The 16069-nt window shown below is 40.6% G+C and overlaps 1 protein-coding gene across 2 annotated transcripts in view; it reads left to right on the top strand.

Annotated features, from left to right (window-relative positions):
• The window catches only part of Heatr3 (HEAT repeat containing 3), a 34247-nt gene extending 18178 nt beyond the window's left edge, over positions 1-16069 (top strand). For both annotated transcript variants that reach the window (XM_021656709.2, XM_060392278.1), the window contains 4 exons: positions 3949-4037; positions 7380-7523; positions 11231-11407; positions 14744-16069. In XM_021656709.2, coding sequence (XP_021512384.1) covers positions 3949-4037; positions 7380-7523; positions 11231-11407; positions 14744-14866 — 533 coding nt within the window. In that variant the 3' untranslated portion in view covers positions 14867-16069. The remainder of the gene's footprint in view (positions 1-3948; positions 4038-7379; positions 7524-11230; positions 11408-14743) is intronic.

Raw genomic sequence — 16069 nt, 5'->3', positions numbered from 1 at the left:
TAGACATAGCAGAACTTTAAGGGTGGGAATCGGACTCTGTAAATGGAATGCTATTATATTTAACCTGCAGAAACCTTTCCCTGACATTATCAGTCATGTATTATTGCCAGTGATAGTCAAGGTGTGGTAATATGTTTGTGTGAGTGTGTGTGTGTATTTTAAAACTAATGTCAAGCCAATTAAAGTGAATCATAACTATCAAGTCCTCATTAGGATATTTGAGTAAGTCATTATTATTTTTTTTAATTTGAGAATTTCATATGTGAATATACTGTATTTGCCTTGTTTCTACTTTCCCCCTAAATTCCTCCTATCTTCCCCCATCACCCTCTTTTGAATTCATGACCTTCTCTATTTATTCCTATTACAAACACACAAGTGAACATAGACACACAACCAGCTAGTTCTGTCAGCCCCACCCACATGTATTCTGGGCTGACCAGGTAAGATTATGGTCTCATCTTTGGAAAAAAAAGAGAGAGAGAGAGAGAAAAGAAAGCTGGTTCTCCCTCCCTCAGCAGCCATTTTGCTGAGTTCATAGGAGCAACATCCCTGCCCTGCTTTAAAGAAACTTTAAAGACCAGCAGTCAATCCTGGTCTTCAGGCTTTTAGTCTTTCCTTTCTCCTCCTCTGTAATATTCCCTGAGCCTTAGGTGTTGTAGTTGTGTTATAGATATCTCATTTGGGGCTGAGTCACTTATTCTCTGCATTTGACTAGTTGTAGATATTTTCTAATTTCTGCCTGCTGCAAAAGGAAGCTTTGATGAGATGAGCGATCTGCACTTATTTATGCAAATAAGGATAAGTGTTTAGAAGGCAGTTGGAAACTATTACTTTGGTAGTATGGTAGCAGTAGGGTCTCCTCTTCGGCCTGTGGCCTCTCTGGACATGGGTTCTTGGCAAGTTTACAGTATTTGGCATGACTAACCTCCAGTTGATCAGACAGCTTTTGGTTGCCCCAAGATATTAAGGGCACCATTATGTTGTTGAAGAGTTTTTGTTTGTTTGTGTTTGTTTTTGAGACAGTGTCTTTCTGTGTAGCCTTGGTTGTCCTGCAACTCACAATGTAGACCAGGCTTGCCTGAAACTCAGAGATCTATCTGCCTTTGCCACCTGAGTGCCAGCATTAAAGGTATGTACCACTAAGCCCAATTCAAATATTTTCTTTAATCAAGATAAAATGTGAATTACACAATGTGGAAACTTTTAAAGACTATTAATAATTAATACCTTCACATCAATTTTGGAGCCTTTGTTGGATACCAGGCTTTTGGAAATGGAGGAGAAACTCTAGTGATCATGAATTTGGCCCATACTCCTTGACCTCTCACTATGTCATATACCATGTAGGTCCAAGGGATACTAGAGTAAATAGATAGGCTTGGGGGTTACTAGTCATAGACCATATACTCTCTCCTGTTTAATTTCAGTTGGGAAGAAAAAAATAGGGGAGATTGGTGTGAGGTGCTGTGTTAAAGGTAGAGGGGCTATTTGGAGAGAGAGAACATTTCAGCTAGGATCAAAGTGAACTGACAGAGATCACATGTCATGCAGGAGTTTGCCCAAGGTGTGTCTAATCCTGAAGTTTGCCAATTATCTGTGCTGTGATATTACAGGAACTCCCTTTTTTGGTACATATAATATCTGAAAATGAAAAGTCCAAAACATAAAATAAGCCTTGGTTATAATTTGTTGGAAGGCTGATATGCAACAGGTAAAAAAAAAAAAAATGCGCTTCATATGAAAGCCTGATAATCCTGGTTTCCAGGATAGAAAGAGAGAAAAGATTTCTGAGTGTTAAGAAAATTGTGGAGTAGAGTAGCACATACCTTTCTTTCCAGCACTCGGGAGGTAGAGGCAGGCCGATCTCTGTGTGAGTTCAAGGTCAGCAAAATGAGTTCTAGGACAATAAGAAAAAAGAAGGGGCTGGAGAGGTGGCTCACTGGTTAAGAGCAGTGTCTGTTCTTCCAGAGGTCCTGAGTTCAATTCCCAACAACCACTTGGTATCTCACAACTATTTATACTATACTGAGATCTGATGCCCTCTTCTGGCATGCATGTGTACATGAGATAGGGCACTCATCTACATAAAATAAATAAATCTTTAAAAAAAAAATTGTGGGAAGCTGCCTATTGCTTCCCCAGGCAACCTAAGAAGGAGGTATCAAAAAAGGACAATGCCCCAGGCACTACAGGGCAATAAACCATGGTTCTACTTAACAGATGTGCCCTGAATGTTATGGCTAAAGCAATAGGGGTGATTAGTTATACCTTCAGTCTCTTGCTTCTCAGGAGCCTGAGGCATCAGGACCTCTTGAGCCTGTGAGTTCTAAAACAGCCTAAGCACCACATAATGCCCTGTTTCATCATCGTCATTCTCAAAGTCTTTCTGGGCCTGAAGTTTAGGCAGAATGGTGAAGGTGATTTGTCTCCATTCTGCACTGTTTAGGCAGTGGTTCTCCACTATGGATGGTTGCTTCTCTCTTAGGGGTATTTGGCAATGTGTGAAGGTATTTTCAGTAGTTATGTCTTGGTGGTTGCCCTGGTAGGCAACAGGGATGCTAGGAGACATCCTGAAAGGAGCTCCCTGGGTCACACATGACAGAATTATCTGTCCTGTTGCTGAGGCAGAATCTTTTGAGTAGACTAGGGACTTTTCTGGAAAGTTAAAGGCTGTGAGCCAGAATTGTTTGAGATTTTTTTCCACTTACATTGAACACTTAGTGCTAGAATCATCCAGCAGAGCACTCATACATGACCTGAACCTCCTCAAAACAATGACTGCGTTCCCAGGTTCAGAACTGAGGGAAAAGTGCACACCTGTGAGTCAGCTGCAGGTTATATTGCTTGTGATGACCTAGCCCGTCATTGTTGTGGTTGAAGAAGATAAGGCCACACCTATGTTTAGGGAAAAGAAAACAGGCACTGTGTGTAAGACACACATGGTGAAGTGTCTGGTGGAGCAGGACTGGTCATACTTGCTGCGCATCTTTAGAAATTATCCTAGTGTACCAACTGCATCTCTCACCCTCATTCTGTCTTGTTGTGATTGTGCTAGACCAGTTGTTTCTTGCTGCTATTCTGTTTGTCGTGCATAGGAAAGTACAGTTGGAAAAGAAGACTGAGTCATGAACTAGATACCAGGGAGACTTTGACCATGGACTCACGTGGTCAAGAGCACTGATATAGGAGATGACTCCCTCACAGGTCTGCCAGCACCAAAATGGAGATGAGACTGGCCCACAACTACTGGCTAAGGTTTATCCTGTGCCAAATATTAGTCTAGTGAAAACCCAACATCCTAAGTCAGGCCCTCTGAAGTTCACTGCCTATCCCTACTTGATAGTGTGAGAAGACTGTTAAGCAAATATTTGGCTTAAATATCAAGAATGCAGTTCAGTGGTAATGGTGCATGCCTTTAGTCCCAGCACTGGGGAGGCAGAGGCAGGCAGATTTCTGTGAGTTCAAGGCTAGCAGTAAGTTCCAAACAACCAGGATACAAAACAAACAGAAACCACTGTCTCAAAAAACAAACAACAACAACAAAAAACCCCAAACTTTTATATACATCAAGAATGTTTTTTAATGGGTTGGAGAGATGGCTCTGTTAGTAAGCCCTTTACTGGTCTTGCAGAAGATCTAGATTCAGGTCCCAGAACCCACATTGAGACCTTCTACGTCCAGTTCTAGTATATTTGATGCCCTCTTCTGGCTGCCCTGGGCATTGCACTCATTGTGTACAGACTAGGAAGGTAAAATACTCATCCACCTAAAATAAAATAAATGTGGGTGGAGGTAAAAAAACATGTTCTTGTTAATAACAGGGTAAGATAATACTTATGTCCTTTTTTTTTTAATCCTGTTTCTTTTCCTACCAAATAGTTTGTCTTGGAGAAGAGGAAGCTTGTACTTTATCTTTGTGTTTTGTGGAAACTTCTTGTGTTTTAGATTTTGCTAAACATGCGGATTTTCTAGAAGCCATAAGTAGTGCTTTGAGAGCCCTTTTGCAAACAATGGCCTCCAAGAACATTCCACAGGTAAGATATTATAAACTTCTTACAAGAAACTTGAAAAGATTCTGTGTTTTACATATTACCAAAACAAACAAACCAAAAACCTGTTAGGGTAGGTTGGTTTTTCAGGCAAGGAAAAGTGCTTCTACCCAGCATGCAGCACCACAGGGCTGCCGTTGCAAGATGTTTCCTACTTGACATATATACCATAAACATTTTCTCCAGCTGTTATTGCTCTTCAAACACGTTATTCTAGAACCTCCTACCTCTGTCTTTCTGAGTCCTTGGCAGGTGTCTTATGTTTATACTTGTTACTTTTTATCAAGTGGATTCCAAGTATTGCTGAAGCCCAGGTACACCCACCCAAGTCTCCAACAGTATGTGCCCTGACTCCTTGTTTTTGTTTCCCTGCATTTTTGTGAACCTTTTTTTTTTTTTTTTAACAGAAACATCTTACTATATTGCTCAGGCTGGCCTTGAACTCAGTGAGTTCCTCCTGCTCTCTGCCTCCCAAGTGCTGGGATTAAAGGGGTGTGCCACCACCACTTTAATCATCTTTAAATGCACCCCTTTAAATGCTTTTCCTGCATTTTTAATCATATCTCTTGAAGTATTTTTTAGCAAATTATATCGTTTCACCAATAAATTATCTGATTTATGTATGTCCGACAGAAAGTTATGTTTTTAAAAGCCGAAATCCCAATATCACCACTCCACATCCAAAACATAGCAGATAATTCTTACTTCCTGTACAGTTCATTTTTTTCCAGGCTGCTTTAGCAATGTCTTTTGATAACCAGTTTGTTCAAATCTGTATGTTATACTGGGTGTGATGAATCACACCTGTCATCACTCTACTGGGGATGCAGAAGCAGGGGATGACCATGACAAGGTCAGCATGTGCTACAAAATAAGATTCTATCTCTTGCTGTTCTTTTCTTCTTGAGACAGGGTCTATATTATGTAGCCCTGGATGTCCTGGAACTTGGTAAGTACCCCAGGCTGGCCTCAAAATCACATAGACCCACCTGTTTCTGCTCCTCAATGCACCACTATGCCTGGCTCAAAAAGAAGGCAGGCCTAATGACCTGAGTACCCACATAAGAGAGGAAGGATAAGACTGACTCTACAGAGGTGTCCTTTGACCTTTGTACATATGCTGCGTGGCATGTTTCCACAATAATAAAAATTTAATTTTATAAATGAAGTTATTATCTAAGCTTTGGTTTTTTCGAGACAGGGTTTCTCTTGGTTGTCCTGGGCTTGCTTTGTAGACTGGGATGGCCTCAAACTCACAAAGATCCCACCTGCCTCTGCCTCCTGAGTTCTGGGGTTACAGGTATGCACCACCACACCTGGCTTTGATTCTTTTTTAAACAACTTTATAGAGGTGTGGTTTTTTAATATACTGTACTTTTTATCTATTTGTAATTTACAGTTCTGTAGTTTTTATATGTTCGTCTCTCATGGCTCTTAACCTTTCATGTTTTCCATACGCACCTCCCTTCTCTTATACCATTTATTCAAGGAAAAATCTGTTATTTTGTTCTCAGTGATATATATCAAATAATAGGTTTGAATAATATATCTGATTTTTTAATACTATCACCTATATTAAGGCCTACATCTAATTAGATTCAGGTTCAGAATTTTTTGGCAAGAAAAATCATATTGCTATATGTATTTTATATTTCAAATTACAGGTCATGTCTTAATGTGTTCACTCAAAGGTTTTAGCAGACAGTGATCATAGCAGGTCCTTTTGGGAGGCTGCACACTGGTGATGGCCAATTTGTTTTCTTTGTACAGTACTGTTACCAAGGATTTTTCTGCAAATGTGTTGTTTGGTAATCTTTGCATAGTTTGCACCCCTGATCCTTTTTCTCACATAGTGAATAGATATCCTGGCAGTCTCTAAATACAACCTACACTGTGTTCTCTCTCTTCCTTTTCTCTTCCCCACTTATTGTGTTTGTTGTTTTTCTGAGCCTGAACCCAGGGATTCACACATTACTTTCTTTTTAGTCTCCCTGTGAACTCAGAGTGTTACATACAATTATTTATTTTGAGATAGGGTTCCATTATATAGCCCAGGCTGGGATTGAACTACTGATCCTACTGCCCTATCCTAAATGCTGGGATTATTTGTAGGCCTGTGGTCATGGCTACCACACCAGCCTAGTTATTCCATTTGATGCAAAAATTGATACATTTTTAATAGGAATTCCTTCAGGTTCACTCCCATTCTCTGATATGGATCTTCAATTCCTCCTTTCCCCTCTACTTGTGCTCTACTAGTGAGCTATACCTCTACCCCTAAACTCTTAAGTTTCTGATTGCTTTTTGCTAAAGAAAATGTCCCACACTCAAGTTGTGATATTCCTCCTTAAAACCTAAGAGGACTAGATTGATAGCTTAGTGATTAAAGTGCTTGCTCTACAAGTAAAGATTGAACTGGGTGTGGTGGTGCATGCCTGTAATCCCAGTGCTTGGGGAGGCAGAGGCAGGCGGATCTCTGAGTTCGAGGCCAGCTTGGTCTACAAATCGAGTCCAGGACAGCGAAGGCTACACAGAGAAATGAAACAAGTGTGAAGACTGGCATCCAGATGTGGAATCCATGTAACTGCCCTGTGGTGGATGGCCCAGAGATCTGAAGGTAGAGATGGGATTCCAGGAGCAAACTAGTTAGACTAGCTCTCTTGGCATGCTCTAGATTCAATTGAGAGATCTGGCTTCAATAAAGTAGAGTGTGGTCAGGGAAGGCTCCCAACATCAGCCTTGATGTTCCACACATTACACACAGGTACACGAACATCTGCACATCTATGTCCACTGTTGTATGATGAAATTTTTTTACTGCAGAGAGACAACACACATGTGTATTCAACCCAGATGGGAATCCCACATTAAGTCCAACCTCATGAACTAGTGAATTTATTGATGTTACAGGAGCAGAAGACAGCTGCATACACACTGCACAGACTACAGCTCAACAGGTTGGAGAATGACTTTTTTTCAAGTGATGCAGTTGGTCTAAACTTCTTCCAGGCAGCTCAGCTGGTTCCTGCCTCCTACAGGCTGCTTGGTCTAGGCTCAGAGTTTTTACAGCTTGGCTTCCTTCTACCTACGAGGGATGCTCAGATTTTTTTGCTTACTCTGGCAGGTAGGGGCCTAGTGAAATTGATCAGGTTCAGGGACTTCCTCAAACTATTTTGAGTGTTCACTTTCCCATTTAACAAGCTTCCTTGCAGGATGGAATGTTTCAATCTCAAAGGAAACTTGCACAACGTACACACACATATGAAAATTCATATACACATGAGATAAGAAAATAAATACCTGGAATTATTTCTTTTCTCTCAACAGTGTATGACACCTGAGCAGCTGATGACGCTCTGCAGAGCAGGCATTCACAGTAGTAGCGTCGGGGTTAGAGTGAATGTGGTCAGTATTTTGGGGATCACTGGCAGCGTCCTAGCCAAAGAAGATGGCACACTTGAAATTCTTAAGGTAAATAGTTTGCTTCTAACCTAAAACGTTCAGTAAGTAGAAATGGGGAGGAGTTCGTGATAAGATAATGAATAAAGAAACTGCTAATCAAGTTATTGGTGGAATGTGCCCTTTGACTTTAATAAAACTGTATTAAATAAGCATTTGAAAAGGTGAGGCTCGTTTGCATTTAACTTTTCTCCTTGTGTTTTCTTAAAACTGAATTTGTCTTCAGCATAAGGCCAAATGTGGAATTTTTAAAGATGACTTTTGGCTTTGCTGTTGTGTAAAATGTTTGTATGTTTTATTCTGCTAGATCAGATAAAATACATACCACATAGGCAATCCTTACAGTACTCTATCAGCAACTCTAGGAATGCCAGCACTCTAGGAATTCACTTAGTATATTGGCTGTCCTGGCTGGTTTTATGTCAATTTGACAGAAGACAGAGTCGTCTGAGAGGAAGGAACCTCAGCTGAGAAAATGCCACCATAATATCAGGTTGTAGGCAGACAGGCCTGCAGGGCACTTTCTTAATTAGTATTGATGGGTGGGGACACCCCTGAGCTGGTGGTCCTGGGTTCTATAAGGAAACAGGGTGAGCAAGGCAATGAGCAGCACTTCTCAATGGCCTCTGTAAAAGCAGTTCCTGCCTCTAGGCTCCTGCCTTGTATGAATTCCTTCCTAATTGCTTTCAATGATGAACTGTTACATGGAAGTGTGCGTAAAATAAGCCCTTTCCTCCCCAAGTTGCTTTTGGTCATGGTATTTCATCACAGCAATAGTAACCCTGACTAAGACGTTGGCTTTTAGCATTTGATCTTAGCCCGGTTGTCAGAAACTGCACAGCTAGAGGTATGGCACCACCATCATTGTAACTCAGGGTCAACAGTGACGAAATTGTCCTTTGCTATGCTAACTGCTGAAGGACTGGTTACTGGCTAATAGGATCAACTAGTCATTGTAAAGTCCTTTTTTTTTTTTGGAGCTTCTGCTCCCAAGTGCTGGGATAAAAGGTGTGAGCCACTAAGTCTTGCTATAAGGTGCTTCTTAACCTGCTAAAATCCTATAGTGATTTATGTCTTTTAAAACCATGTGGAAGGGCTGGGGATAGCGCAGCAGTTTTAGAGCACTGCCCACTCTTCAGAGGTCCTAGGTTCAACTACCAGTGCCCACATTAGGCAGATCACAGCAATTCCAGCTCCAAGGGTTCTGACATCTCTGGCCCCTCAACAGGCCCTGCTAGTCATGTGTTCAAGCCCCTTGCATACATACACATAATTAAAAACCAGTAATAATAAATCTTAAAATTAAAAAGAAGTTAGAAAGTAGTACATATACTTAGCAAAAAATATGTAGAAAAATAGAACAACTAAGTATAAATGACATTTATTTACAATCATTGTGTGTATAAAGACAGGTACACACATACTATGGGGTGTGTGTATGTATGTGCATGTAGCAGAGGACCACTTTTAGGAGTTGGTTCTGTCCTTCTTCCATGGGTTCTAGGGATTGAGTATTTATTCTAACTGTGCTGTCTTCTCTGATGAACTGCCTTGACAGCTTGTTCTGGGTGCTTTTGATAAATGCACTCTAATGATTACATTTGGCTATGTGGCATCTCTGTGTGTAGGTGAACATTTTTATGTGTAATTACTTCCTGTCCTTCACAGCTCATTTTAATGACACTCAAGTTTAAAAGTATTTTTTATTTATACTCATAAGCAGATTTAAATTACTATTCTATCCTACTATGTCAGATAGTTTCTTTGCTGGGTATGTTAAAGTAAATAAAAGACATCATGATATTTTGCCCCTGTTCAATGTGTATCTGTTACAAATAGGGACAGTTCTTTATGTAACTGCTATTGTGCATTGTACCATTAACAGTCTAATACCATTTCCATATTCGTTGTTTTCCAGTTGTCTGACAGATAATCTTTAGGGTTTGTTTTTGCAAGTAAAGCCCTAAGTTATGTTTCACTTGAGATCTTCATCTCTCTCTCTCTCTCTCTCTCTCTCTCTCTTTTTAGATTTATTTATTTATACATATTTGCATGTATGTCTGAATAACAGAAGAGGGCACCAGATACTATTGTAGATGGTCATGAACCACCATGTGGTTGGTTGCTGGGAATTGAACTCAGGACCTCTAGAAGAACAGCCATTTTTTAACTGCTGAGCCATGTCTCCAGCCCTCTTCATCTCTCTTGATGTAAAACATTTTTACCTAGCACCACCTTCTCTTCTGCACCTCCTGGAAGAATCACATAGACTGTGTCTTGTTGCTTCATTGTTGTGCTAGTCCTGTTCCCGTCTGCTGTATTTCTTGCAAACTACAAGTTAGTTCCAATGTCTTTTATTTCATTTTTTTTCTTTTTAATTTTTTGGGAATCTGTGTATACAATGCTTCTTGATAATATTCCCCCACTTCCTTCCTCCTATTGTACCTACCCTCTCCCATGGCCCACCCTTTTTAACGACTACTTTATATATGGTGGTGTATGCTTCATTGTACACTTTAGGGTAATAAGCCTAATGCTGTCATAGAGAAAATCTGTACTGTTTACATTAAGAGGAACAAATGATGGGCTGGAGAGGTGGCTCAGAGGTTAAGAGCACTGGCTGCTCTTCCGGAGGTCCTGAGTTTGGTTTCCAGCAACCACATGGTGGCTCACAACCATCTGAGATGAGATCTGGTGCCCTCTTCTGGAGTACAGATGTACATGCAGGCAGAGCACTGCATACATAATAGATAGATAGATAGATAGATAGATAGATAGATAGATAGATAGATAGATAAAAAAATAAGCAAATAAATAAATAAAGCTTTAATTAAAAAAGGAAAGGAACAAATTAGAGCCCAGAGAGGTTAACTGACTAGCATGGTACTGCTGGACTTTGAACCTCATATTCTGACAGTCTCCATCCTCTACCCCTATAACAGGTTACATGTCCCACTTCCACAGGACAGCTGAACTATAATCAGGCTGTTTTAGAAGAGGCCTTTGCAGATAGGAAACGTTCTCATCAGTAGCTAACTAAGGGAAAAGAAAGGACGTATGTTAAAAATAAATATAATAGCCAGGCTTGGTGGCACATGTCTATATTCCCAGCACATGGAAGATAGAAGCAGGAGCATCCGAAGTTCAAGGTCATCCCCCACTGTAATGGGTTTGAGGCCAACCTAATGTATTTGAAACCCTATCTCAAAAGGAAAACAAATATAGTGAACTAAACTTAGAGTGTCACTTTGTGTAATTTGTTTTGTTTTGTTTTTTCTTTTTTGGGTTTTTGAGGCAAGGTTTTACTGTATAGCCCTGGCTGTCCTAGAACTCACTATGTAGTCCAGGCTGGCCTCAAACTCACAGAGCTCTGCCTGTCTCTGCCTTCTGATTGCTGGGATCAAAGGTGATGGTGATTGTTGTTACAAATGAGAAGCCTCCTGAGGGAGGCAGAAGAAAAAATTCAATCATTTTCATAATCAAATTTTCATATCACTTATGGATCTCCGTTCACTTTATTTTGGTAATATAAACTCTAGCATATTTAGCTTATCTTGGTCATACTATGCTTGGTATATTCATAGCTCTGTCTTCAGTCCTTTAACGGCTTTTATTCTTCCCTGGTATTTTGGATGAAATAGAATGCAGGAGCTGTTGGCACATTTGTCAGTGCTCATTTTGGAGACTGACCTTCATTATCTTGTGTTTGCTTTTTGTAGACCATTGGGTGCTTTCTGCTGGAAGTCGCCACCAAAGACCCTTCCCTCGTGGTAACAGGAGAGGCTTTGGATGCTCTCTTTGATGTTTTTGCAGATGGTGAAGAAGCAGAAAAGGCCTCAGTTCAAATTAAATTGTTATCAGCTTTGAAAGAATTCCAGCCAGTCTTCAAAATGAAGGTTTGTTGTTGCTTTCTTTATTAATGCCTAGGTCTCAGTAGCTCTGGGAGAAGGTCTGTGTAGCTTAGAGGGTGTGTAAGGAATCCCTGTGAAGTCTCGTGATTAACCTAGCACTTCCATCCATAGCACCTGGTGATTAACCTAGCACTTCCCTTCATAGCCCCAGTGATTAACTTAGTACTTGCATCCATAGTGCTCAATGAAATGCTTGTTGGCTGTCATGGTTCCACAGAATAGTGCTAGTTTTTTGTAATTGGAGCCAGAGTGGCATCTTGACAGGTTCTTCATGGTGTTAACAGAGCTTTGTTACACAGAAATAATGTTTGTAGCCTAAGTAGCACTTTCATATATCTTGAAGTAGCACTTTCATATACCTTGAAACTTATTTACATGGTGACATGTGATTTATATGTTCGCTTTGCTGTGGGTACTTTTCCCTTGGGAAGGAAAGGCATCTACAGGGCATTCTGTCCTGGAGACTATAGCCGCCACTGTATTAGCTGAACAGGAGCAACAGAGTTTTGTTTTACTTACTGTTTTGGTGCTGGGATAGAAGCCAGGGCCTCACCAGTGCTCTGCACATGTCCCACCCAGCACCTATGAATTTTAGGAACAAACTTGAATCTTTCTATTTTAGAGGGTTCTTGTTTATTTGATTTCTTTTCCTTCCTTCTATCCATCAGTCCTTTCATCCTTCCTTTTAAGAATCACATAGGTAGGCAAGCACTCTACTACTGAGCTATGTTCCCAGCCACCCCAAAATAAAAAGAATTTTTTTTCTTTTGAGATATATTTAGTTTCATGTGGATGTTTTTGGCTGTGCATGTCTGTACACTATACATGTGCAATGCCCATAAAAGCCAAAGGATGAAGAAAAAAAAGGCCATGTGGGGTGGTACATCCCTGTAATTCCAGCACTCAGGGAGGCAGGGGCAGGCGAATCTCTGTGAATTCCAGGCCACCCTGGTCTACAAAGCAAGTACAGGACAGTCAGGGCTACATAGAAAAACCCTGCCTTGAAAAACTAAAAACAAAAACAAAAGCCAGAGGATGGTGTCAGCTCCCCTGGAACTAGAGTTACAGGTGGCTCTGAGCTGCCAGGTAGATGCTATGAATCAAACTCAAGGTCTCTGGAAGAGCAGCTAATGTTCTTTAATCTCTGAGCCATCTCTCTAGCCCCACTGAGCAGTGTTTCTTTAAGCAGAGACAAGTGTACAACCATAGCATAACTTTTCTGCTTTTCTTGTGTTTTTGCTTAGTTCTATCTAAGGCCTAATTTCATAGCAGTAAGCAGTGTCTACATTGTTCATAAAACCCCTTAGATTTCTGCAGAAGGAGCCTTTGAGATAAGAAAAGTGAAGTTTACCCCATTTCTCCACACCTGCCAGCAAAGCAGATTAGGCAGGATGATCAAACCTTCCAGATGGATGTGGTGTGCCAGCCTCTAATCATAAGTGCCAGGCCAGCCTGGACTACACAGTGAGATCCCATCTCAAAGGATAAATGAATGAGGGTTGGAAACATAGCTCATGGTAGAGTATGTGTTTAGCATTCGTGAGACCCTGGGTTTAATCCTCAGCACCAAAAATAGAACAAGAACAAACTCTGAAGAAGGCTGTGCTTTAAAAGCTTTATGTAAGCTCTGAACTGGGAAGGCAACCTGAAACATTGGCGGACCTGCTGACGGGTAGATTTTCCTGGTCAGTGTGCATCACTGTAGTAATGACACTTTACTGCTGGATTTGTTTTTTTCTCTACAGTAGAAAGCCATAGTGAAGTTTCTTTATTAGCCAGAGAATAGCTACAACTTGGGTTTAAGTTTTTTTTATTTTGATTTTGGTTTGTATTACTAGAAGTGGAATCCAGGACCTTATAGATACTAGGCCAGTACTATATGTAACCCACAGTTTTAAAACAAAGCCCATTTGTGTAAAATGAAGGTATTAGAAGCCTCAAGTTGCATTTGGATACAACTGCATATGGTGAACTAAAGAATTTGTCTAAAGCCATGCTTCTCAGAGGTAACCTCCCCTACCATTGCCCACAGCATAACCTGCTGTCTTGTTCAGAATGTGGATTCTTAGCCCCAGCTGCTGCCGTCTGGATCATAAACTTAGTTGTGGCCCCACCAGCCCATTCTGTAGGAAATCTTGTAGATGGTTTATCCAAACTTGAGGATTGGTGTGTAAGACTAGAGGTGTGAGGGCTGGAGGAGGCATAGTCACTGTTAAGAGCACTGGCTGCTTTTCCAGAGGACCTGGGTTCTCTCAGCCCCCACATGGCTCCTTAGAAGTTAACTCCAGTTCCAGATCTGGAGTTTTTCTGGTCTCTCTAGGTACTGCAGGTATGTACTGCACAGAGAAGCATGCAAACAAAATGTCCATACACAAAATAAAAGGGCTGGAGAGATGGCTCTGTAATCTAGAGCACTTGTTGCTCGTGCAGAAACCTAGCTTTGACTCCAAGTATCCACTCGATGACTCACAACCAGTAAGCTTAACTCCAGTTCCAGGAGGTCCGTTGTCCCATTCTGACCTCCATGGGCATCATGGGCACCGGTGGTATACATTCATACATGTAAGCAAAAAAATTTTTCATACAGAAAAATTAAATCATTTTTATTAAAGTTAAATAAAAATATTTTTTAAAAAGACTAGGGTGGGTTATGATTTGTATTCCATAAATTTCAATCTTTTTATCCATGGCTCTTATTTCTGTAACCTTTTTACCCCTTGGGTGTTTTGCTTTGTTTTTTGTTTTGTTTTTTGAGGCAGGGTCCCTTTATGTAACCCTGGCTGTCCAGGAACTCACCATATAGACCAAGGTGTCCTCAAACTCACATTCATCTACCTCTGCCACTGCCTCCAGAGTATTGGGATCAAAGGCATGCGATTGGCTTGTGACTATAATTTTAATGTGTATATTCAGGTCAGGGAGATGGCGCAATGGTTTAGTACTCACCATGCAAGTGTGAAAACCAGGAGTTAAGATTCTAAGGCAGCATTTACCCACCAAAATGGGTAAATGGGTGGAATCCCAGCTTCAGAAGGTAGAGACAGATGATCCCAAAAACAAGCTGGCTAGTGAGACTAGCCAAATTAGCAAGTTCTGGGTTTGATTGAAGGAGCCTGCCTCGGTGAAAATGAAAAAAGAAAAAAGAAAAAAATGGGCACATTTAAATTTTTCTCTTCTTCATGGTCCATATTCTATTTAATCTAGAAGTAAAACTGTTACTATATTCTTTGAAATGTCATGATTATAAAATTTATTTAAATGAATGACTAATAGATAGCAAATCAGGTTATATGTTCTCATTCTCTCTGGCTCTCTCATCAGATACGGAAAGAAGGGAGGGGCAAATACAGTCCAGATCAGCTGTGTGTTCTCGACAACGTGAAGATGAATTTGAGACGGTTTGTTGCTTACCAGGAAGCTGTTGAGAAAAGACTGACTTCTTAAACCCTCAGGAGGACCAGAGCTGGGGCTGGCTCAGTGGCTGTATAGCTAGCTGCTATGTATCTCCCTGGCTTCATCCCTAGCTCTTGAGAAAAAAGAACAAGAGAGAGACTGCTTCTCCAGGTGGATTTAACGCTAATACTGAAGGGTTTCCTTTTAATGTACATGTTTCCAAAAGCCTTTTGTTTTTTCCTTTTTGAGACAGGTTCTCACTAGGGAGCCCTACTTGGCCTGGAATTCAGAGGTCTACCTACCTCAGTTTCCTGATTGCTGGCATTTAAGGTATTCAACACCATACCTGGCCTCCAAGAGCCATGTTTAATGTCTCTACTTTGGATGTTAGTTTGAATGTGAGAACCTGTAGGAAATAGGTTTTACATCTCCAGTGTATTTTAGCCACTGGAAATGTACCACAGTCTCAGGTGGTCCTCTTGTCCTTCGTGGTGCTGGAGCTGGCATTTAGGGCCTTGCTCCTTCTGGGCAAGCACTCTACAGCTAACTACATGTCTAGCCCTCAGGTGGCTCTTAAGTACTTTGTGGGCAGTAAAGAGGTGCCCAGACAATTATGTTTTTGAAGTTTGCAAGAAAAGAAAGTAAGTCATTGTTTGGATGCTCTTTAAAGCCAGTCTCATTTTATATTAGCTAAATCTTAACTGAAATATGAAGATAAGCTTTATAAAATATTTTAGTATGGAGTACTGTTTACCAATTATGAATCTTCTGTGAAGCTAATGACTTTGTCATTCTTGGTAGATAATGAGCTAATGATGTGATTGTATTCTGTACAGGGGATCTGAGCAGTTATGTTGTGTAACATCACTCCTTGTCTTAATTTGATACAGAATCAGAAATTAGTAGAAAAGGCTGGGTATGGTGTTATACATCTTTAATTCCAGCACTCAGGAAGCAGAGGCAGGTGGATCTCTGAGATCAAGGATAGCCGGGGTTACAAAGAGAGACCCTGTCTCAAAAAATAAAAACAAAAAACCACAAACAAAACAGAATATAAAAGAATTTGTAGAAATATTTTGAATTCCAGGCATGGTGGCACAGACCTGTGATCCCAGCACTCTGGGAGGCAGAGGCAAGTGGATCGCTATGAGGTCAAAGCCAGCCTGGTCTACAAAGCAAGTCCAGGACAGCCAAGGCTAAACAGAGAAAGAAAAAAGAAAAGAAAATATTTTTAATAAATAACTTTTAACTGGA

The sequence above is a fragment of the Meriones unguiculatus genome, chromosome 10, assembly GCF_030254825.1.
Source record: "Meriones unguiculatus strain TT.TT164.6M chromosome 10, Bangor_MerUng_6.1, whole genome shotgun sequence".
Classification (NCBI taxonomy): Eukaryota; Metazoa; Chordata; class Mammalia; order Rodentia; family Muridae; genus Meriones; species Meriones unguiculatus.
The sequence above is the reverse complement of the archived record's forward strand: the minus strand, read 5'-3'. Positions and strand labels throughout refer to the sequence as shown.